This window comes from Dromiciops gliroides, chromosome 3 (genome assembly GCF_019393635.1).
Source record: "Dromiciops gliroides isolate mDroGli1 chromosome 3, mDroGli1.pri, whole genome shotgun sequence".
Classification (NCBI taxonomy): domain Eukaryota; kingdom Metazoa; phylum Chordata; class Mammalia; order Microbiotheria; family Microbiotheriidae; genus Dromiciops; species Dromiciops gliroides.
Window position 1 is genome coordinate 428250839 of NC_057863.1, and position 25837 is coordinate 428276675.

A 25837-nucleotide genomic window follows, 5' to 3' on the forward strand; every position below is an offset into this window, starting at 1 on the left:
ACAGAGGAGGTCATCTGGAGGTGATGGAATTTTGAGAGCATTGAATTGATTCTCAGGGATTCTGAAGGATGGAAGGATAAACCAAAGGCATGGGAGAAAACCTCAGGCCTTATTATTCCTAAGAAAAAGCAACCAAGAGAAAAATAAATTCTTATGATATGTCTGCTTTCCCATCTGTATAAAATTTTTATGAGGTTAATCTGCTTATACATGGAGTATATCCTTGGTGAAGATATTAGAAGGGAATGGCTAGACCTTTCACATCAAGAAGATCATAGATTCATTTCAGTATGTCAACCAAAACAATACACAATCATAAAAACTGAAATGTATAGAAAGAAGAAAGATAGTACAGAAAGAAGATATCAGAAAGAAAGGGGAAAATGTTAATGAGAATCTTTGCTGGGATGAGAGTGATTTTCAGGCAGAGAAGCAGTGAGGGGCATCAAGACATAATAACGTTCAAAAGTGATGCCACTGAAGGAAGCGAGACTTGATGACATTTGTACAGCACTTTAAGGTTTGCTTTACCTCCTTTGATTCACATAATTTCTTTGTGAGGTAGATGGTAATAATAGCTAACATTTATATAGTGCCTACTATGTACCAGGCACTGTGCTAAATGCTTTGCAATTATTATCTCATCTGATCTTCACAATAAACCTGTGAAGGACTTCAGGAATGATTATCTTCTTTGTAAAAAGAGGAAACTAAGGCTCAGAGGTTCAATAATTTACCTTGTCATACAACTAAAAATATCAGGAGCAAAATTTGAGCCCAGAGTCTGCATCAGATTTTGCATCTGATACAAACTTCTTTTAACTAAAAACATTTCATTGCTATTGGGTAGGTTCAGTTCTTCAGGTGGTTAAAAAGCATTTAGAAAGGAGTTTCCATGGAGTCTCTGGAGCCTAAAAATTGCTTTTATACTCTTTCTTGCTCTAAGGACCCACAACTAAGTCCCATATCAACTTCCATGATCAGAACATCCCTAGCTGGTAATATAAGGAATATGGAGAATTCTCTCATGCCTCCCTAAATCCATCAGTATCTTGGCCAACAACACCAGGCGTTTTCTAACTCCCATTCTTAACACTTTTTCCATTATATCATACTTGTTTCTGACATTTAGAAAAGCTAAAGTAACTCTGTAATACAGTGGTAAATAACCATACAAACTCCAATGAGATGATAGATTTAGAGCTGGAAAAGATGGAAGAGATCATCTAGTCCAGACCTCATCTTGTAGATGAGAAAATCAAAGTCTAGAAAGACATAAATAGTAAAATAACATTGAAGATTCGAAGCCATATTCCCGTCAAATCTAGGCTCTTTGCACTACACTATGGGCCTTGGTGCATGATTGATCCAGTCTTTTTTTTTTTTTTTTTTGGAGGGTGAGGCAATTGGGGTTAAGTGACTTGCCCAGGGACACACAGCTAGTAAGTGTTAAGTGTCTGAGACTGGAGTTGAACTCAGGTCCTCCTGAATCCAGGGCTGGTGCTCCATCCACTGCACCACCTAGCTGGCCCCGATTGAGCCATTCTAAAAACAGACCAATTATGGAATCATTTTATAGTCTAGTTTGAGAGGCCATTCACTGAGAAAATCGAGCTAAGTCCTATTAATTTCAAGTAAGCCTTCAGGGGATTACTGTATTCCATATTTAAGCATCTGTTCCACAACGTACATGTCATTATGGATACAATACATCAAAAAATTAAAATATAAAATATACAGAATACAAAAAGAGCTTGCCATCTTTTGGGAGGTTAGCACACACACATCTGTGGTATGTCTTGTCAGTTTAATAAGGTCGATTTGGCCCAGTGTTATGATATGTTGGAATTTTCCTGTTTCCTGACTCTGATACCCATTCTTGGTAACTGATTAGATTGAAGATGGAAGAGGCATAGCTAGACATGAAATTCTGTGAAAAATATGTAACTTTTAGTGAACTACTGACTCTGAGTTAATGGTATGAAAGAACTGTCAAGAAAGCTAATGTTAAAAAAAAAGAAGGCTTATGCAGTCTTAAACTGTATTAAAAAGGATAATTACCCATGTTTAGATAGGTAAGTAGTGCTTTTATATTTTCCCTGATTGAACCATGTCTGGAGTATTTGTGTTTGATTTGGCTACTTCTAGGAAGAGCATAAGATGGAGGTCTTTGAGGAGAGGTCAGGGGCCTTGAGATTGTATTATGAGGATAGGTTAAAGGAATCAGTGACCTCAATCATGGATAAGGTTATACATGGGAAGACATGATAGCTCTCCAAGTTTTAAAGGATTGTTTTGTGGAAAAAGGATTAGATTTGTCCTAGCCATAGAGAGCATTAGAATGGGAGGTGGAAGGGAACTAGGAAATTTTTTCTAGCCCAGCATGTAGAATGAAAATAACAGGAGTAAAGGGCAGGGTGGGCTGTCCTTCAGTATAGACATTATTCCTTAAAATCAGACACTATTAAAAGAAAAAAAATTTTCATGGTTGTTTGTTTGTTTTTTTAATTTTAATTATTATTTTTTTTTATGGGGCAATGGGGGGTTAAGTGACTTGCCCAGGGTCACACAGCTAGTAAGTGTCAAGTGTCTGAGGCTGGATTTGAACTCAGGTACTCCTGAATCCAGGGCTGGTGCTTTATCCACTGCTCCACCTAGCTGCCCCTGATAAACTTTTCATTATAATTATGCTTTTAACTTCATTTATTGAAAAGAGATTTTCTGTCTTCATTTTTTAAAAATATAGTTGCTGCCAAAACATTGTGCCAAAACCATCAGTCAGGCAGTCAACAAAAAATCAAAAAAACAGACTGGAAAGAAAGGGGAACCTGAAAGGGAGAAACCAGGAGTTGAGAGCATGAGGAAAAACAGACTGGTGGTAACCAAGTAAGCCATATGCTTTTATTTTGTAGTCTTTCTCTCTCTTTTTTTTCTTTTGGTTTTATATATTTTCTTTTCATTTGTGGAATAAAAACAAGCATTTCCATAATCTAGTATGATAAAAAAAGATGATTGCACATGAAGCTACAAATCTGTTGTGTATAACTTGCTGTTTTAAAATATATAATAAAGTTAGCATGTAAATTTCTTTTTTTCCCTCCCCCCCAAGATGGCTACCATTAAACACAAATATATACATATTACATGTTAAATCTTTGGATATATACTTCTTATCATTTTTTTTCCTGGATACAGATAGTGTCTTCCTAATGTCCTTTGTAGTTTATTTAACTACAAAGGACATAAGTGTTTATAATGTTTATAATAGTCAAAATATCCTGTTTCTTCAAAGTTGTTCTTAAAACAATATTATTACTGCATACACCTTTTCTTGGTTCTGCACATTTTGCTCTTCATTATTTCATGCAAGTCTTCATGTTTCTAAGATCATCAAGGTCATCATTTCTTATGGCACACTCATATTCAGTCACAATCATATCACAATTTGGGAATTTCTTCCATTTTGGAATTTGCATTCTCATTTTTTTCTTTTCCTTTTTTGTTTTAGGAATAATTCATGATTGCATTATTCAGGTTAATATGGGGAGAAAAAATCTGTTTAAATTGTGATTCTTTACATTTTTTCTTGTGAATCTGACTAGCCATAGTTATTGCTTTGTCTAATCCCAAAATGTAATCCTAACTTGTTGCCCTGAATTTTGACTAAAACCTCAAGTAATGCATGATACCACATGTATGACCTAGAAGAACTGTTAAGTGTTCCTTGGGTATATAATGTCCTATCAGATTTTTTTAAAAATTAAATGTTTTTGAGTCATTTGTGTTTGGAGCATGTTTTATCATATAAAAATATAGCTTTCATTTTCTTTTAACTTTATTTTAACCTTTTATAATTATAATTTAACCTTTTGTAATTAACCTTTTATCTACCAAAAATGTGGTGAAAGTATAACTGCAACACTGGGGATAGCAGTAATTTGCCTATAAATTGAATGAACTTTTTTCTTCTTTGATAATTAGGTTTGGTAGTATTGTCTGACTGTATAAAGAAGCAAAGGAATACTTTTGAATTTAGAAGTAACAATTTCTCAGAAAACTTTAATGTGTTCTACTTTAGATCCAGGGAAATTATGTAGAAGAATTTCTCACTCTTTGCATTCTGATAGAAAGATACCACCTTAAATCTGGTGTTTTAAAAAATGAATTTATTTCTTCACACACTGTTTAATGCTTTACTTAATATTTTCCCCTGTCTCTATTTCAGCCTTGATAAATTGCACACTGCACTTTCTGAACTTTGTTTCTCAATAAATTATGTACCAAACATGGCTGTTTGGGAACACACCTTTACTCCAAGAGAATATTTGACTTCTCATCTGGAAATTCGCTTTACCAAGTAAGAAAAGATATGAACTATATTTTCCTTTAACTAGAAATTTCATTATATGAAATCTTAGCATCTCTGCAATGTTTCCTTTTTCAATTTGGAAGCCCAAATGATATAATTTTTTTTATACAACTTATTAACTAAAGTGCCATTCTACATATTCTCCCATATACTCTGCAGTCCAGGGACACTGGCCTTGCTGTTCCATTTTTTTATGACATATATAAAGTATATTTTCTAAATTATTACATTTAGATATACCTAGATATATTCTAGTACATATAACTTCATATTTTAAGTCCTTCCTCTTCCTATTTTTTTTTATAAACAGGCAGGGCTTTTTTATACAGGTAAATAACTATTTTATAAATAACATATACATATCAATTTATATGAATAATATATATGAGAAATTTGTTTAAATATATAATTACTGTATAAATAAGACCTAAATAACTCATATGTGCACAACATATATATTTGTGTGTGTGTATATAGATACATATATACATCCTGTACCCTTCCCACCACATCCCTCCCCCACTTTTTTTTTTTAGGTTAAAAATTTTTATTTATATTTTTCTGTTCCAATCTCTATCTTTCCTTCCCTCCCTCCCCTCCCCCCTACCCGAGGCAGCAAACAGTCCAATATGGGTTATACACATATGATCATGCAAAACATCACCATATTTGTCACTTAATTAAAGAATGTGAAAAATAACATACTTCAGTTTGTTCCATCGATATCACATCTTTCTTTGGAGGTGGATAGTATGTGTCATCAATATTCTTTTGGGAATCTCTTGCATTATTGTATTGTTGAGAATAGTCAAGTCATCCACAGTTCTTCATCAAACAATTTTGCTGTCTCTGTGTACAGTGTTCTCTTGGTTCTGCCCACTTCCCAATACATCATTTCATACATGTCTTTCCAAGCTTTTTTTGAAGTCATCCTGTTTGTCATTTCTTACTGCACAGTAATATTCCATTACCATCATATACCACAGTTTGTTTAGCCATTCCCCAATTGATGGGCATACCTTTGATTTCCAATTTTTAGCCACCACAAAAAGAGCTGATATAAATATTTTTGTACAAATAAGTCTTTTTCTCTTTTGGGGGGATGTCTTTGGGATATAAACCTAGCAGTGGTATTGCTGGATAAAAGGGTATGCATATTTCTTTTCTTTTTTTTTTAAGTATTTTATTATTTTCCAGTTACATATAAGGATAGTTTTCAACATTTGTTTTCACAGGATTTTTAGTTCCAAATTTTTTTTCTCCCACCCTCCCTTCCTTTCCTCTTCCCCAAAACAGAAAGCAGTCTGATATAGGTTGTATATTTACAATCACATTAAACATATTTCTACATTAGTCAATCTTGTGAAAGAAGAATCAGAGCACAAGGGAAAAACCTCAAAAAAGGAGGAGAAAAAAACTCAAATAGTCCAAAAGTAGAAACAGTATGGTTCAATCTGCATTCATAATTCACAGTTCTTTTTTTTCTGGATGTTGAGAACATTTTCTATCATGAGTTCTTTGAAACTTTTGGATCTTTGCACTGCTGAGAAGAGCCAAGTCTATCCCTATTGTTCATCACAGGATGTGGGTATGCACATTTCTATAGCGCTTTGGGCATAGTTCCAAATTGCTCTCCAGAATGGTTGAATATTTTTACAACTCCACCAACAGTGGATTAGTGTCCCAGTTTTCCCACAATCCTTCCAACAACCAATATTTTCTGTTCTTGTTATATTTGCTATTCTAATAGGTGTAAGATGTGGTGAGTAAAACTATATATGGTTCCCTTATTTCTGTCCCAAGTTTGGGGAAAATTAGCTGAGGTTCCTAATATAGTTGTTACTTAGAAATTAGAAGCTTTAGCACCAGTTTTGGGGCATTAAGCATTTATTAAAGTATATTAAATATTAGTAAAGAGAGCACACATATCTCTGAAAGTTAAGAAAAGGCCTAGCTAGCCTAGAGGAGAGAATAGAGCTCAGTCTGGCCTTCTAGCCTAGAGGAAAGAATAGAGCTTAGCCTGACCTTCTAGCCTAGAGGAAAGAATAGAGCTTAGCCTGACCTTCTAGCCTAGAGAATAATAGAGCTCAGCCTGGCCTGCTTCTTCCTCTAAGTCCCCTGCCACCAAGAATGCCACCGAGGGGCAGCTAGGTGGCACAGTGGATAGAGCACCGGCCCTGGATTCAGGAGTACCTGAGTTCAGATCCGGCCTCAGACACTTGATACTTACTAGCTGTGACCCTGGGCAAGTCACTTAACCCCCCCATTGCCCCCCCCCCAATTGTTAAATATAGCACATTTGTTTATTTATTTATTTTTTTTTTTGCGCCATTAGGTAGTTTGCTCTAAATTCAAAGTATTTTTCTTTTTAAGCAGACTAGAAGTTAAAGTCAGTTACAATGTCAGATTAGCAGGCTTTCTATGTATGTGTGTCACTGAGACATCTTTCATGAAGCAGAGATCACAGGATCATTGATTTAGAGCTGGAAGGGACCTTAGAGGATATATAATCTAATCTCTTCATTTTACAGGTAAGAGAATTTAGGTTCAGCAGGGGCTTAGGTGAGTTGGCCCAAAGTCAGAGGTAGAGTTTCAGCCCAGGTCCTCTTACTCTTTGCCATACACTTTGTCAACTCTCATGTTGCTGCCCTCCAAATTCAACAAAACACCCTTTCCACAACTTTCGATTGAAAATTTTGTTTGTTTGGAGAGGCATTCAGGGTTATGTGACTTGCCCCCAGTCAAACAGCTAGTAAGTGTCAAATGTCTGAGGTCATATTTGAGCTTACTTTCTGCTCACTCCTGGGCTGGTGCTCTATCCACTGTGCCACCTAGCTGCACCCCAAATTTGCAGTTCTTACATTTGCACTACTCCACTTTTAGAACAAATTTCCTAAAAAGGTGTACACTGATTGATATAAGTACATCTAAGTGTCTTTTCCCACTGTTTGTGTGTATGTATATGTATATATATATATATGTGTGTGTGTGTGTGTGTGTATGTATGTATATATATGTGTGTGTATATATATATATATCAACATTGGATTTAGTATAGAAACAGAACTCAAACATAACTTTACTATCTTATTCTTTTCGCCTCTAATGGCAACCATGCTTTATGTAGGAGACAAGCATATGATATTGTCTTTAAAGTGAATGTTTACTTTTGGAGGGAAGGGAAGAGAACTCAAAGATACTCAAACTACCATTAGCATTTTTTTCTCAGTACAAAGATGAAAAATATTTCAAATTCACCTTCAAAAGTATTTACCAAAGAAAATCGGGAATAAGAAAACCAGCAACTCTGTAGGGCTTATAAAAATTGTTGGGCAGCTAGGTGGCTCAGTGGATAAAGCACTGGCCCTGGATTCAGGAGTACCTGAGTTCAAATCCGGCCTCAGACACTTGACACTTACTAGCTGTGTGACCCTGGGCAAGTCACTTAACCCTCATTGCCCCACTTAAAAAAAAATTGTTAATGATAATATGAATGTATTTAGTGTAACTCTCTGAAAAATATTTCATATATGAATGAATGTATCTTTTTCCAAAAGCCTCTAATTTTTTGGTATTGAATTGTGTTGAATTCTCAAAATAAATGATCAGGCACCAAAAAACATCAAGAAAAGAAAATTTTTAAAGCATTGTTCTTGACATATTCAATTTGCAACATGATTCAACAGAAAAATTCTCCAGAGGAGCATTTCAGTCCTGCCTTTGTGCTGCCCTTGTCATTAGCAATCAATCTTTTGAAGATTCTGCTCTGAATTGTAGAGCAATGGCAGCTTTGCCAGAGTGCAATGTATTCTTTGATCAGTGGGCCTGAGGGCCAGATGAAATTTTTTTTTAAATTTAATTTTAATGGTGTTTTGTTTTTTTTTGAGGGGCAATTGGGGTTAAGTGACTTGCCCAGGGTCACACAGCTAGTAAGTGTTAAGTGTCTAAGGCTGGATTTGAACTCAGGTCCTCCTGACTCCAGGGCCGGTGCTCTATCCACTGTGCCACCTAGCTAGCTGCCCTCAGATGAAATTTAAACTAAAGGTTGGATATAACCTTTGGGTGAGAACTACCAACCCTTTCCATAAACTATACAGTTGTGGATAACTGGAAAATAAATGTGAAAAAATTACTTTGATATGTTTGTTATGAAGTTTAATTTATTAGTGTACTTATAACTTTAAAAATGGAACTGAATTGAGGTTCTAAAATACCCCATCTTCCCATATTTCAGGATTTTGTAGCATGTAAATTATTGTCTTCCTTTTAAATAATTTTATATCATTAAACTATTTTTAGCTTGTGAGGGCCAAGACTTGATATACAGGGTGTTATTTGGGTGACTCGCCTTAATATTGGGGTCCCGGAAATATGAGGGACCTTTTAGGTTCTCCCTCCACTCTGAACTACCCTTTTAGATATTTCTCCCAGGCCAATAAGAAAGGAGCCTCTAAGCTGTAGTTCACAAAAGGATCAGATTTTTATTACTTGGGAATTAATTAAACAACAAAGGTGAAACTAAGAAAATCAAAGATAAGGAAATAGGAAAATAGAAATACAGATAAATACTCTTAACTCTGAACTTAACCTATTTAAAACCCAGGCCGTTTCTAATTTAGCTAGTTCAAAGGAATTTAGGGTTTTCTGTAATTAAATTCACCAAACACCTGAACAGCCCACCAGACCGAGAACCAGCACGCACCACCAGGTCAGCAGTTGGCACACTGAGCGTGAGAACTAGCGTTCAGGAAGTGACTTGAGAGCTAGCATTTGAGAAGTGCCCTCTAACCTCCCTTCAGGGAGTGTTCAATCTTTTCTCCCCCAAAAGGGGAGGTCCTTCAAAAGCTGCCTATACCACAAATGATTTTTACCACAAGCTCATATGCAAGTTTTTATATGGTTTGAATGAATGGCTGGTTTACAATAGTTTGAATGATCTTTTGTTTGCTTTTCTTCTTTAAAGGTCAATTGTGGGGATGACAATGTATAATCAAGCAACACAAGAAATTGCGAAACCTTCAGAACTCTTAACCAGTGTAAGGGCATATATGACAGTACTCCAGTCAATAGAAAATTATGTACAAATTGACATTACAAGGGTATTCAACAATGTTCTTCTTCAGCAAACACAACATTTAGACAGTCATGGAGAGCCAACCATTACAAGTCTGTATACAAATTGGTAAGATCTTAAATTGAGTGTATGTTTATGTATAATAACATTCCCTTTTATGTTGAAGAAAATAAGGATAGGTAATCTATAAAAATCCCACTGAAGTTGAAACCTCTTTTATAAAAGTATATCCTATAGTAAGTTTTTAATTACTGCTTTGATTTTTCTCTTTCCATAATGATCATATGCTTCCCTTTAGGTATTTGGAGACCTTGCTGAGGCAAGTCAGCAATGGCCATATAGCTTATTTTCCCGCAATGAAAGCATTTGTGAATTTGCCCACAGAAAATGAGCTTACTTTCAATGCAGAAGAGTATTCCGACATATCAGGTGAACTTGTTTGAAAATTTCACTTGTTATTTTTGTAGTCTTGATTCTTTAGGTTTTGTTGTAGAAAATCAATACCAAACTGGAATAATTTTCTTTTAAGTAAAATCTTGACTTTGTAGAATCTCTGTGTCCTTTGTGGGTTATCTTTGAATGTTTTTTAGAATAAGAAGTCTTTTATCTGATCTGTACATTTATGATTTCCTTTTCCATGTGGTAGTTGGGGTATTCAGGGGTTTACTTTTAAAATAATTTGATTCAACTCTCAAATGAATAAATTAAATTATTTTTCTTTCTTAGAAATGAGGTCACTATCAGAATTGCTAGGTCCATATGGTATGAAGTTCCTCAGTGAAAGCCTTATGTGGCATATTTCATCACAAGTTGCTGAACTTAAGGTAATAATTTTCAGTATTTCATCTGTATTTTAATTCTTTGGAATTAGTTTTGAATTGTCATTGTGGATGTGACAGTAAAAGTTATGTATACCTATTTAATAAACCTATATACCCGGGGCATAGAAATTTCTCTGGTGAAAAGGAGTCATGAGTGGAAAAAGTTTAACAAGCCCTGGTCTAGAATTTTAATCATTTCATCACTTTTTTTTAATTAATTATTTTTTTTTGTGGGGTAATGGGGGTTAAGTGACTTGCCCAGGGTCAACACAGCTAGTAAGTTTCAAGTGTCTGAGGCCGGATTTGAACTCAGGTCCTCCTTAATCCAGGGCTGGTGCTCTATCCACAGCGCCACCTAGCTTCCCCAAGGAGCTTACATTCTTTAGGAAAATGCATCATATACACACAAGTATATATAAAATAATTACAGATTAATTTAGGGGGACTAGCATTAGCCAAGATCAGGAAAGGCCTCATACAGAAGGATGAAATTGAGCTGAGCTTTGAAAGAAATTAGTGAATTAAGTAAAACATGTTCAATCTGTTTTTAAATCTTATAAATATTACCTTTATAATGTATCATATACTCCCCCTTCTTTTCTCTGACACTGTCATCACCTAATTGCAGGCCCTCATCATTTCTCACCTAGACTCTTTCAGTGGCCTGTTTGTTGGTCTCCCTGCATTGTCTTTCCTTTCCTTATTTCAGTCTATCTTCCACACACATGTCAAAGTGATCTTTTTAAAGCATAGATCTGATAATGCCACCATCTGCAAACCCCCTGACCCCCACCCTCCCCCTGCCTCTTTTCAATAAACCCCAATATAAAGTTATCTTTTTAGCATTTAATAGCCCTTCCTACCATTACAATCTTCTTACATGTACTTAGTCACCTCCACATACTTGGTGATCTAGTGTCACTGGCCTCCTTGCTATTTCTTGTATGTGAAACTCCATCTCCCAGCTGAGAGTTTTCACTGGCTATACCCTGTTCTTGGAGCTCTCTTCCTCGTCTCAGCTAAAGTCCCACCTTCTTTAAGAAACTTCCTATTTTTAATGTCTTCTGTTTCCATTTTATCCCTTATTTAGCTTGTGTTTTTTCGTGAGTTTCTTTGGTTTTTGTTCCCCCACCCCACCTTTGTTTGTATCCCTAGCACTTAGTATAGTGCTAGGTATTTATAGGCACTTAAAAGCTTGTTGACTTTGATATGATGTGAAACTGGAGCTGAGAGAGAGACAGGGCTGGATATATAGATCTGAGAGTTATCTGCGTGTTGGTGACATTTAAATCTATGGCATCTGATGGGTTCTCTGAGAGAATATTTGGAGAGAAGATTGGAGGACCCAGGATAGAGCCTTAGGGCGAATGCAGATGAGGGGGTGAGATGTGGATGATTATCCCACAAATCAAAAGAGAAGGACTAATCTGGCAGGAAGAAGGAGAACCAAGAGGTCTGTGTCAGGAAAATTCAGAGAAGAAAGAATATCCAAGGAAGATAGAGTAATCACTCACATGCTACAGAAAGGACAAGAAGGATGAAGATTGAGAAAAGGCTATTGGATTAGCCCTTCCTATTGTGAGATTTAAAATTGGATATTAGATCATAAATCTCCCCTACTTAACCTTTCCCTTAATTTATCTCCCAGACTAGTAAATGGAAGAACTTTTTGGTTTTCTAGATAGACCTTTTATTGTTATGGTAGTCACAAGGTGATGTTGATTAGAAGGATAGGAAAGTAGAAACACAATACAAATCGTCTTAAGTCTAAGCTTAGTCTATATTCCTTATAAAAACTCACCAAAACCGAAGGCCACCTTTGGAGAGAGAGAGAGAGAGAGAGAGAGACCATCTGTGCAGCGCAGTCAGGAGACCAGCAGAGCAGGAAAAAGCCCCACTTCCGTTCTCTCCACCCCGGAAGTCGAGTGCGTAGCAGGTAGTCTGACGTGCGCAGCAGGCGGACTGTTGGTCTCCTCCCCAAAAGGGTGGTCCTTCAAAAACTGGAGTCTTTCAGTTATCCTAACCGACTGTTAAAAAACTTTCATATTTTTTTACCACACTATTCATCTCCACCTCACAAAATCCCACTCAACCCACATGTCATATTCTACTTTAAATGCTAGTTCCCTCCTTTCCAAAGTAACTAGTATTTAATTTGTAATATGTATGCATTATCTTCCTCAGTAGAATAGAATGTTAGCTTTTTGAGAGAGAGAATTATTTCATTCTTTTCTCCAGCACCTAAAATAATGTCTGGTACACAGCAGACATCCAATAAACATTTGTTGATTAATCAAAATGGCAAGCTCCTCATGAGACACTAAAGTAAAGGAGCAGAGAATGAGTGATGATGTCAAAGGCTTCTGGGATGTAGATCGGGGAAGAAAAAGGAGCTTGTCGGTTAAATTATGAGGTAAGATTTTCTGCTTGGGAAAGTAGAGTTGAAACTCATGAAAGAGGCTTCAGAAGAAAAGATCTGAACGTTCTGTATTCCCCACAGACTGAGGAGTGGGGAAAATAAAAGGATTGCTTTACTTCAATGAGGGACCAGTTCAGATTCTATAGCATACGTTTATAGTGAACTCAGTTGACATGGTTATGCCACTTCTTTCAGCACCATTTAGCAAGAAAGGACAAGGGTACAAAGTATTCAATACTAAAGGACACTGTAATGTGAACTGGTTTAGTGTCAAGATTTGGAAGAAAGAGAAATTAATACAAAGTATAAGTAATGTAATGGGTGGTTAGTGCAGGCTTAAGGGACTGGAGGTCAAAATGAGGACAAAGAACATCTTGGGTTTTTTTGTTTTGTTTGTACGAAACATTTTGTTTTTCCCTGGCTTTCATTATAGAGTTCTGTCTGCCTTTCCCCCTCATCTTATTCTGGTAGTTTTTATCTTGATTCTATTACTTTATCCTACATCCATATATGACAAGGTGGTACAATAGATAGAATGCTAGGCCTGGAGTCAGGAAAACTCATCTTTCTGAGTACAAATCTGTTCTCAAACACTTAGTAGTTGTGTGACCCTGGGAAAGTCACTTAACCCTGTTTGCCTCAGTTGCCTCATCTGTAAAGTGAGCTGGAGAAGGAAATGGAAATGGCACACCAGTCTAGTATTTTTGCCAAGAAAACCCCACATGGGATCACGAAGAGTCAGCTATGACTGAAACAACTGAACAACAACAAAAAAACTATATATAGATTAATTAGGATATATACACATGTATATTGCTATACATATATACGTTTATATCTATATTTCATATTTTATAGGCATGGAAAGTTCTTTTCCATTTTTATTCACTATGATTTATCAGTCTTATTTATCTTCCTTCTATCTTCCTTCTCCCTTAAAAGATCCTATACTTCTATTCAGGAATAAATAACACATTATCTTTACTTAATTACCTCCTGCCCTACCAAAAGGAAGTTGATGATTGTGGAAGAAATGTAACCCAGCAGTTTTTTTTTTTTATTCTTATCTTTGAATTCAGGAAATATAGGAAATACATACTTCTAAGACAGTTATCACCCTGATTCGATTACCTTTTGTACCTTAATAGAAATCATTTCTGTGAATTAGCTTTCCTATATATCACGTTTCTATATACTTCTCCCTGCTCCTTCCAATTCATTAGCATTCTTTTAACTGTACCGCTCAACTTTAACCATATGAAATGATCATATTCCTGAAAAAAATGTATTTCCTCCTAGAAAATATAAAGTCAGGTGAATTTTACATGGTTTCAGTACACATAACATGAAGGTTTTTTTAATTCCACTGAATGTTTTTGGGGGAGGGTGGGGGGGGAGTTCCAACTTTGTCTCTGGATAAAGTAAAATTCTTGTTTTGAAGATTTCCTTTTTAAAAAAAAAAAGCAGTTTATGATTTTTGGATCTGAATCATTAACCTCGGTGAAAACAAAAAATCCCAGAATTTTTCGCCATAGTTGAGATTCTTTGTCTTAGAGATCTCTGCTTAGTGTTTAAGATTCTCAAGTAAAGGAAAAATGGTTTTAAAATAGTAATATGTTTATATCCAACTTTTTAGTTCTTAAGCATTAATTACCCCATTATTAATAGTCTTTCTCAGTAGTCACAATCATCTTTATAATTCCTGGGATTTCTTTTTTACTTTTATATTAACCAGTATATTTTGTTGATTAGTGTTAGTTCTTGATCGAGTATGATAATTATATTTACAAAGAATAAAAAAGTTTTTTTTTTTAAATCTTTGTCTTAAGTTTCAATAGAGAGTCTGTGGTAGAGAAACTTCTTTAGTATTAAAAGGCTTCTGTGAGTTTTGATGGTAGTTTGAAACCTAGGTACAACACTAAAGCAAAAATAAGGGTTTATTAAAAAACAAGAAGTATTTAAGTGTGTATCATTAACTGTGCTATTATTGACAGGATCATTCAGAATTTAATATTGATGGCACAACAAAGTTTTATTACTGCAGTTTTATTTTTTGAGTGATTTATTATAGCATTACACAGATTTTAAAAATTAAATTATTTTAGCACCATTGTGATAGCTATCTTACTGTTTCTGGAAGTGATCTGTTTGAGAAAATTGTAAAATAAATTTCTTTATCGTCGTCGGAGGAATTAGTGAAATTACACTCTTGATCCTTAAGGTCTTTGTATTTCTACCTTTTGATATAGTCTTTTGAGTCTTACTTACCTTAATGATTCTGTCATGTTAATACTAGTTTGACAAGTGGTCTTCTGGGTTATAATAAAAGATGTTTGGGTGATATTTACTACAGATTAGTGTAGTGCACACTGATGTATGCTATTGAAGTATTCTTTCTGAAATTCTTTCATTGGTAGTTTTGAGGATAATGTGAAACCTCTACTTTTCTAAATAAACACTATGTATTTTTTAAAAGTTTTTCATCAGTTTTGTACAATAATAAAGGTTCATTTATGTAGTACTTTGCTGTTTATAAACTGTTTTCCTCAGAGGAAGGAAACTTTTGAGGTATTGTAAGAAGTATCCCATAGACTTTTACTTCAGTCTCGGATATTGTGAATTGATCAGATGATAAAGGCCCTTTCAGAGGTTGTTACATTCACAATTCCAGTTTTGACTTCATGTCCAGTGTTCTTTTCAGTATGCTGTGCTGTTAAGAGGGATAAAGTTTAACTTTCTCTGTCAATTTTATAATGAAATTAATATGAAATAATTGGCTTATTTAATTTGCTTAAGTTTTCTTAATATTCCTCATACTAAATAGGTTCATGTGCCTAGGTATTGTTTTTCCTTTGCATTTTCAAGGTGATTTCGGTTCTTAATCAGAAGGGTTTTTTGTTTCAGAGTACACTTGTGTTTGGATAAAGAAAGCAGAGCCTTTTTTTCTAAATCTGGTGGTTCTGAATAAATTGTATTTCAGACTCATATACTTTATGCATACATGCTGTTGGCAGTGAAGTGTATGTTTATTCCTTTCTTGGGGAAAAACAACCAGTCTTCTCTCCCTGCTCAAATTCCTGAGATGTTGCATTTGGAGTGATGCCCATCGAACCAATTGCTTTTCCTACCCTTTCCTGCCAAAGTAATTCTTTTAGCAATTTCCAGATCAATTTGTTCTTCTAGTTCCTCACAGAGACCCAGAAAACATAAATACAAATTAAATAAGAAATCAGGATTTTTTAATATAAATTACGCTAGTAAGAGTAAAGAAAAAAAAATACTTGTTTTTCCTTGTAATCAGTTTGTTTTCAGTAATTTCAGTATTACACTCTTATTGTTGGTAAATTTATTTAACCCTTGTTTGAATTTCAGTCATCTGATGTGTTGGGATATTGTTTTTGGTGCTATTTTAGGGGTGGGTGGGATACAAAAGGAAATAAGCTACCCTTTGAAGAAAAGACAGACCATATTTTTATTATGACTTATTGTTAGCCAATAAATCATAAGTACAGATATGTAAGTAAAGATTTGGAGCTGAAGTGATTGTCAGAGATCACATAATCCAATATCTTTACTTTGCATGGGAGAAACTTAAGCCCCAGAGAGGTTAAGTGATTTACCTAAGGTTACATAGTCATAATAAATACCAGAGTTGGGATTATGACCTAGGATCTCTGACTCCAAAGCCAGTGTTCTTTCCACTATCACAGTTAGTACAAATTATACAGTGTCTGTTGTATCAACATTGCCCGGCACACAAATGAGGAGTCATGTTTGAGAAATCAAGGAATGTTGGTATCAGGCAAATTTAAGTGTCAAACATAACCCAAACACTGGATTGACAGGAGAAAAGAGACATTCTAGTTAGACTGGCAAATGTAAAAGGCATGCAGGTAGGAACTAGCAAACAATAGAGCAATTTTTAGAGTTGGAATAGATCTTAGTCTAATAATACTCAAAACCCTTCTTGAAGCATAAATTCCTTCTATGTCATGATGACAGGTTGTTTGTTTTTCAGCTTTCACTTGAATGAATACCTCCAGTCCTGGGAAAACCCCTTAACTCTGGAGACATTTTTAGACAACTCTTAAATATTCTGACCTAAAGATTGCATCATTTTATTGTCTTCTCCTCTTTAGGCTAAACAGCTCTAATTCTTTAACCATTTCTTGTATAACAAGGTTTTAAGTCACCTTACCATCTTAGTCTCTGTTCTTTGGATGAATACCAGCTTAGCAATGCCCAAACTGAATGTAATATACTATATGTGTTCTTACTAGGACCTAACATATTGAACCTTATAAATTCCTTCATTTGATAGGTAGAATTTCTCTTCATGTGGCCTAAGTTCAAGCTTGTTTAGTTATCACCTCTCATAGTTAACTCACTGAGTCATTAGCTTAGGTGCTTACCTAAATGTATGAGTAGAAGAAAAAAGAAATGAAGTTGAAATGGGGTTGTACATCATCTCTTTAGATAGAGGCTCTTGAAATTGGGGTTTCTGAATTTAATTGTGGCATGCTAGAGAGATACTATAAGTTCTTGAATGGGGAAACTTACCATGAAAATATTGTATAAAAATTAATTTTCATGGAGATAAAATACTAGACTGGTGGATTATTGTAAGTATGAGTGATTGGGGCTTTGGACTAGTCTAGTGGTAGAAATATCAGAGTAATTATCAGTAGTAGTATATTTCTATATCACAAGTAATTGGTAATGATGAAAATAAACCTCTCATTGTTTTAGAACTAAAGGATCAGGGAAGATTTTTATTATTGTCCAGTTCATCTCTCTGCTAGAATGGTATCACTTCAATTTGAATAAATTCTGAATTTTTAACTAAATGAAATGTACAGTGTTTCTATAAGAAAATTATTTTTAATGCATTTTTATAATACTTTTTCTTCTTTTTTTTTTTTTTTTTTGCGTGGGGCAATGGGGGTTAAGTGACTTGCCCAGGATCACATAGCTAGTAAGTGTCAAGTGTCTGAGGCCAGATTTGAACTCAGGTACTCCAGAATCCAGGGCCGGTGCTTTATCTACTGCGCCACCTAGCTGCCCCCAATACTTTTTCTTCCACTTTGCCTATTTAAATGTATTCCTTTCTTTGTTGACAGCACTTCAAATATTTGTATTTAGTTTTATGACTGTGTTAGGTTTAGTCTTCATAATTTGCCCATGAGTCAGTCCTTTATTTCATTACTTATTTTCAGTGCTTTTCAGCAAACTCCACCTTCCTTTCTGTCTTGGTGCATTAAAGAGAAAACAAAGGCTTACCTCTAAATTAATTGTGTAGTACTTTTAGAGAAAAGATAGTTCTGAGCATCTGGATTTCATGAGTTGTATTCCTGCTTGCCAGATCGTAATTTTCTAAGTATGCTCTTATCTTATTAAAATACCAAGGTCTATTCCTGACCAAAGGTCTTTCTTCTTTTTAGAAACTTGTGGTGGAGAATGTTGATGTCCTAACACAAATGAGGACCAGCTTTGACAAACCAGACCAGATGGCAGCTCTATTTAAAAGATTATCTTGTGGGTAACTCTTAATCTGTGGTTGTACCTTGATGTTTGATTTTGCCTTGAACTTACATACATAAATAGTTAAGTAAAAAAATATTATTCATCTACAGTTAGAAAATATTTATGCAGCCAAAAGTTAAGTACCCAGGCATTGTTGTAACAGTAATTTTTCTTTCACTCTAAATCAACACATTGCTATGCCATTGCCTGACAAAGATAAATCCTTATTATTACTAGCTAATTCTCTGAAGTATCTCTTAACTTGTTATTTGGATACAGTAAAACCTCATTAATTTAGACTTTACTAATTCACAGTTTTTGTTAAAGCCTTTTAAATATAAGGCTGGTTTCCTTCTTGTTTCTCTGAAAGATAAGGGCTTGCTAAATAAAAAATGTAAATAATAATATAAAGGATCTGTTCAGCTTAGCTTAGAGAACAAGTTTTTAAAAGACTTTTAGACAGTAATTGTATGTAGGGGAATGCTTCTAATTGCAAATGAGTTTTATCTCTCCGTTAAAGTAGGCCCAGCAAGACATCAACTTAGAAATACTTTGTTTACTGGTTAGTTCAGTTTATTTTATGTATTTGAAATAATAAAACTTTCATTTCTTAAAGCTAGTATTAAAATTTCATTTTAAAATCTTCACTATTTGTCCAAATTAGTATGGTTTTACTGTATAGGATTGTGATTTATGTTTTTGCAATACATAAATTATCATTTTAATATAAGAATTAAGGTATATCATGTATTTTTATTTTGGGGGGGAGGCAATGAGGGTTAAATGTCTTACCCAGGGTCACACAGCTAGTAAGTGTCAAGTCTCTGAGGCTGAATTTGAACTCAGGTCCTCCTGAATCCAGGGCTGGTGCTTTATCTACTGTGCCACCTAGCTGCCTCCTATGCATGCTTTTTTAATGTTTCCACTTTAACATTCTCATTTCCTTAGGAAAATGTTTCAGTGGTTGTTTAGGCATAGTCATAACGTATCTGTATTTTTAATGAAAAGGATACTGACATTAAGAAGAGAAAAGGTTTTAAAGGGAGACATTTTGTTAAACTAGTCTATATTGTTCTCAGGAAAAAAATGGAATGCTTAAGATTTAGAAACATGCATTTTCCAAATTACATTGTTGTCAATTGAGCTCCCACTACTAGTTGCAAATAAATATTTTGGAAATATTTTGTTACTCTATGGCTTTTCCACATTGCTTTTTCTTTTTGCTTTACCTTTTTTTTTCTTTTCTCCCCTTTTCTGTCACTTACTTAACCACTCTGCCACTAACAGATTTTTGCATTGTTTCATTTTGTTAGAAGCAGTCATATCATTTCAGTATTGAGTACCATATCTTCTTTCACCATTGTTCTTAATATTCCATGAAATTGAAGCAATTGAATTTACTGAAATTTTAAACAGAAGTTGCCAGTTTTCAAAGAGAACATTTTGGTAGGCTTTTGTTCAGATCATGTTATTTTAACTTATATACATAATATAGTTTGCATTCAATTTTCACTGCTGGAGTTTTCAAAAACAAAATCCTTGAAAAATCTTTAGCCTGCCTAGTTTCAAATTTGACTCCTAAAATATTAGAGCAGGAAGTATCTAACCTAGAAATCTTGTATCCCAGTTACTTTTTTTATAGATTAGGAAATTCAGTCCCAGAAAGGAAAAGTGAATTGCTTGATACACAGTTAGGGGCTGAGTCACAACTGAAATACAAGTTTTATGCTCCCAAGCCCATTGTTCCTTCAACTATACCATGTTGCCTTTCTTTCAAAGACTATGATTATGAAACAGTTAGACAATTTAGAGGAATAGGTTTATTGTTGAGGTTGAAAAGCAAGTGATTGAAGAACTACATTCTTTCTCAAAATTTCTTCTATTTCATACTATGATCTAATCTCCCATATGGGTATTCCTTTTGCTCAGATTCGGGATTTGTTATGCTTTTGCAACCCCTTTATGTTAAGGGGTCACAGATTATGAATGAATGATTGAATGAATAAAACAAAGTTTTTAAACACTTATGCACTAAGAACTGGGGATAGAACACAAAAATAAGGCAGTTTGTATCTTTAAGAAATTTACATTTTAATGGGAAAGCAGACCATACAGGCTAAAGTAGTTCAGGAGAGCCATTTTGATTAGGAAAGCCACAAGGATAGTGAACAGTAGATTGACACACTATATCCAGTAGCTTTGGCTGTATTCATTTGTTTATGATTTCAGAACTAGAAGAGGGGGAGGGATAGCAGGTCAACAATCAAAGAAGTTGGCCAGTATGTAGACTGAAGCATACCTGTAGTTGATATAGTAGGCTATGTGTTGCACTCACCAATCAGTCCAGCGTGGACCAAGTGTGAGAGTTACAGAGCTAAAGGGGTTAAATCTACTAGGTCAGGGTCTCTAGTCAGTAAGGCAACAAGCATTTAATTTTAAGACCTCATTATTTGACACATACTTTGTTAAACATTGGGAATACAAGGAAAAGGAAAAAACACATACCCTGCCCTCAAGGAGCTCACATTCTAATGGGGGAGACAGTTTGTGAACAATTATCTAAGTACAAGACATGTGTATATGTATATATTCATGTAGAGGTGCATTATATTTAGACATGTTTATGCATGTGTTTAGGCATAGCACACAGGGCATATACATGTGTAGATATGTATAGACATGCATTTATCCATGTACATGCATATATGTGTACACAGATAGTAATATTAGTGGGAAGATGCTAGTAGTGGGGGAAACCAGGAAAGTCCCCTTAAAGAAAGTAGGATTTGTGGGAGCAGCTAGGTGGTGCAGTGGATAAAGCACTGGCCCTGGATTCAGGAGGACCTGAGTTCAAATCCGGCCTCAGACACTTGACACACACTAGCTGTGTGACCCCAGGCAAATCACTTAACCCTCATTGCCCTTTAAAAAAAAAGAAAGAAAGATTTGTGCTAATGCTTAAAAAAAGACAGGGAAGCCAGGAGACAGGAAGTAAGAATATAAAGTATTCCAATCATGTGGGATAGACAGTGAAAATATTTATATTCAGGAGGTCTAGTGTCATGAGCAAGGAATAGCATAGGAAGATGAATGTTACTTGATGGTAGAGTGCATGGTAGAGAGTAGAGTAAGAAGAATGGAAAGGAAGTGGAAGAAGAATTTGAATAGGGAGAGGTTTAAGGCAGGGAGACCAACCAGAAGGCTATTATAATAGTTGAGGTATGTGGTGATGAGAGCTTGTACTGGGTTATGCCTATGTAAGTAGATATGAGAAGTTGTCAAAGTAGAAATAACAAGACTCAACAACAGATTGGCTATATGGGATGAGTGTGAATGAGATGTCAAAAGATGAAACCAAGGTTGCAAGCCTGTGTGAATGGAAGGACAGTGGCGTTCTCAACAGTAATAGGGTCATAGGAAAGAGGAAAAGGTGGGCTGCAGGAGTAGAAGGAAGATAAATGTGTTCTCTTTTGAGTATGTTGAGTTTAAGATATCTATGGGACATCCATTTGTCATGGGCATGATCCAGGATTAGTGAGAGACAAACCATTCAATCACATTAGTACAGGTTAGAATGTTAGATTTTAACAAAACAACTAACTCATTTCAGAGTAATAGCTTGACTTTGAACTATTTAATGCCTATTCTTTTAAGTATTTCATCTTATTTTGATAGCTGTTATAATTTACTTTACAAATTTCCTGATGATTACATTTGAAGTGGTTTTTTTTGGTGAGGCAATTGGGGTTAAGTGACTTGCCCAAGGTCACACAGCTAGTTAAGTGTCAAATGTCTGAGGTCAGATTTGAACTCCTGAATCCAGGGCCGGTGCTTTATCCACTGCGCCACCTAGCTGCCCCTGATGATTACATTTGAAGAGCTATGTCTAACTTATTTTTCTTCTTCATCCTTTAAAAATTTTAGCTGTTGACAGTGTTTTGAAGAGGATGACTATAATTGGTGTAATCCTGTCATTCCGCTCATTGGCACAAGAAGCACTTAGAGATGTAAGAATCCATTGTAAACATGCCCCATATACTTTTTTCTCCCCAGAAACTGTATTCATATCTCACACAGACCCAGAGGCATTTTTAGGATCAAGTCTTTTCTAGAATTCAGCCTCCCAAAGTATATTGTAATTAAAACTTTGTATGGTGTTATTGGAACTAATTTCAGCTTCAGATTTAAAATCCATGGGCTACAGTTTGACCAGATGTCTGTTTCTGTGTTTTTCAACTTTAATAATACTTAAAAAAAACCCAACCCAAAACATTTTTCTCTTTTGGCAGTTATCATTTCAGTATTAAGTGCATTCCATTTCCAAGTGTCTAAATGCTTTAGAAAAACACTTGATAATGCATGAAATAAAAAAATAACTTTCATGAAAAAAGTAGTACAAACCCAATTTTGCATTTTTGTTATTTTAGAGATCTCTGTTTTGAAATAGTCTAGGTTGAATGTGTGTTTGTTGTCATTTGTAGGTCTTATCCTACCACATTCCTTTCCTTGTAAGTTCAATTGAAGATTTTAAGGACCATATTCCAAGGGAAACTGATATGAAGGTAATATTTTTACTTGCATTTCATTTTTATAATTCATAAAAATTAAATATTTTAAGTTGTGTAAAATATGTGAAAAGTCCCAAACCAAGTTGTAGTTCTTACTATTTTAAAGAATTCATGCCATATGTTTGTTCTTGAAATTAACTTTAGACAATTTTCCTAAGTGATGAAGAAATAATAAAAAATTTGTCTCCAAAATTTACAGGCATTCTGGTTATCCATGCTCTTTGATTGTTTTATGTAGTATATAGTCAGCTAAAGATCATTTTCTTTTACCTTAAGCTAAGAACCATTTTAGACTCTTGTAACTATACAAATAGACCTCCATGCCTATTTTAAACTCTGTTCAAATATAATACATTCTTGATTCAGTTTGAGGGTTTGGTAGTGGGTCTTTGGAACTGAATGAATTTAGAAATGACTTTCTTGCAAAGTGAGCCATATCATTTAATTAGAGCTAATTGCATATAGTATGGTAATTTTATTAAGTATGCAGTTGAGCAGATTATAGTGGATCTGACCATATGTAACAGTATCTTCTTATTCACATGTAAGAGTATCTTATTATCCACTAAAGACACTGAAAGGTTATGAGTTTTGTTAACAGATCAGGAAGGCTTAGAATTTGGTATCCTGAATAGTTATGTAGAGTATACAGGTGAAAGTGATTGCGGAGAACTTCTTTTTTGCAGGGCAGTTAGGGTTAAGTGACTTGCCCAGGGTCACACAGCTAGTAAGTGTCAAGTGTCTGAGGCCGAATTTGAACTCGGGTCCTCCTGACTCCAGGGCCATCTACCTTACCCCTATTGTGGAGAAAACATTAGGCATTGGTAGCTTGCAAAACAAATAACATTGCTTCTAAAAATGAATTGAGGGGCAGTCAGATGGTGCAGTGGATAAAGCACTGGCCCTGGATTCAGGAGGACCTGAGTTCAAATCCGGCCTCAGATACTTGACACTTACTAGCTGTGTGACCCTGGGCAAGTCACTTAACCCTCATTTATCACTTTTGGCCATGACAAAAGATGTTCTTGTGTGTTTGCATTATTTGAAAGTTCTGCAAGTAGAGTTTAACTTTTTATATATCATTCACTTTTTTTTAGTCTTGGTATACAAATACTGATTAGAAATATTTTCCTCTCCCTTGTTCCCTGAATCCAATTAATTTCTGAATCTTGATGGTTCTGTTGTTGCAGTCCTTATTAAATCCATGGTGTCTTCTCTGCTCATTGCCACGACCCTAATTCAGGAATTAATTTCCTTGTACAAGTATAATAGAATCATATTACTGGTCCCTTTGCCTCCTATCTTTCTTCTTTTCAGTCTGTCCTTCACACAGCTGCCAGAATACCCTTCCTTAATAAACAGGTCTGATCAGTTCACTCTTCATTATGATGTACAATTGCTTTAGCTTAGTATTAAAGGCTCTGTGTACTTTGGCTCCAACCTATTTTCCAGCCTTATTTCACTCTACTTCCCTTCACAGACCCCATTAGCAAAATGACCCCTGTCAGTGACATTCAGCAGTGCTAAATTAGGGGTATGGCTTTCCCTGCGTGGAGTTGATCTAAGAGTAGAGGAGTACATCACTGAAAGAAACTAAGGTTAGGACATTTGATATAAACTAGTCAGTCAATTGTCTTTCCTCAGTCTTCATCCTGATTGACTTCTCCATGGTTTTTGTCACTGTTGACCACCACTTTTGGGTAAACATTACCTTCTCTTAACTTCTGTGACAGTTTTCTTTGAGTTTTTTATCTGTGATGACTAATTAGCTTTTATTATTGGATCAATATCCATCTCCTGCCTACTTAATATATGAGCACCCCAGGTCTTTGTCCTAAGTCTTTTTGTTTTTTCTTTCAAGTCAGTCTGTTCTTCTGGGCTCAGTTATCATTAGGGTTATAGCATCTTAGGCCAAAAGCTGAAAGGGATCTCAGAACCCATCTAGTTCACCCCTCTTGTTTTTATAAATGTGATTGAAATTTGCTGGGATTAAGTTTTTCTTACCTTGTAATGCTCATTATTCTCTCAGGTTGCAATGAATGTTTATGAGTTGTCCTCAGCTGCAGGATTGCCATGTGAGATTGATCCAGCCTTGGTTGTAGCACTCTCCTCACAGAAATCAGGTAACAAATCAGACACAGCAAACTAAAAGTATGTTTGTAAATACATTCTTTGTACTTCTTAGCAAATTCATTTTAAAGTAATTTACAAATAAAACAGTACATTTAAAACTGTAATTACTATAGACAGTAACCACTTCATGAATCAAAATATTCCCAGCATAGAATTCATTATTAAAGTGATCATTTTTACCTCCCCTTCTAGATGTTATTTTAACAGTTTCTTTCTTGAGGAACATTATCTTTGAATGAAGAGCTTCTTTTTTTTTGTTTTTTTTTTTGTTTGTTTTTGGCAGGACAATGGGGGTTAAGTGACTTGCCCAGGGTCACACAGCTAGTAAGTGTCAAGTGTCTGAGGCCGGATTTGAACTCAGGTACTCCTGAATCCGGGGCCGGTGCTTTATCCACTGCGCCACCTAGCTGCCCCAAGAGCTTCTTTTTTAAAAAGTTCCTTTTCTAGCTCTTAATGTATGTAGAAGTTGATGTATTTTTCTATAACATTTAAATTTTCTTTAATCATTTAGTCACCTAATCAGTAATTATTTATTATCTTCAGTGTGCCAAGTCTCTTATATGCCCAGTTCTGAGTTTACAAGAATAAAAGTAAAATAGTGCCTTCCATCAAAAGTCATATAGGAAGCAATATGTACATAAAACACACATACTGATTGATTTTGGGCGGGGGAGGATGGGGAGGAGTGTGTGACATGAACAGCTGAGGAGAACAGGAAAGATGTTGACCAAGAGAAATGAGGAAGAAATATGTTCCAGGCATGAGGGACAGCCAGTTAGTTACAAAAGCATAGGATATGGGAGTTACTGAATGTTATATATGAGGAACATAAAAAAGTCAAATTTTATTGGATTGTAGTGTTTGTGGAGGAAAGTAATACATTAATAAAACTGTTAAGGTAGGTTGGGACCAAGATGTGAAGAGCTTTCC

The 25837-nt window shown here is 35.2% G+C and overlaps 1 protein-coding gene across 4 annotated transcripts in view; it reads left to right on the forward strand.

Annotated features, from left to right (window-relative positions):
* NCKAP1 (NCK associated protein 1) overlaps positions 1 to 25837 on the forward strand; it is a 128748-nt gene that overhangs the window by 96926 nt on the left and 5985 nt on the right. For all 4 annotated transcript variants that reach the window (XM_043992592.1, XM_043992593.1, XM_043992594.1 and 1 more), the window contains 9 exons: positions 2747 to 2886; positions 4226 to 4357; positions 9333 to 9551; positions 9742 to 9872; positions 10170 to 10267; positions 18125 to 18218; positions 22131 to 22213; positions 22688 to 22768; positions 24804 to 24897. In XM_043992592.1, the coding sequence (XP_043848527.1) occupies positions 2747 to 2886; positions 4226 to 4357; positions 9333 to 9551; positions 9742 to 9872; positions 10170 to 10267; positions 18125 to 18218; positions 22131 to 22213; positions 22688 to 22768; positions 24804 to 24897 (1072 nt within the window). The remainder of the gene's footprint in view (positions 1 to 2746; positions 2887 to 4225; positions 4358 to 9332; positions 9552 to 9741; positions 9873 to 10169; positions 10268 to 18124; positions 18219 to 22130; positions 22214 to 22687; positions 22769 to 24803; positions 24898 to 25837) is intronic.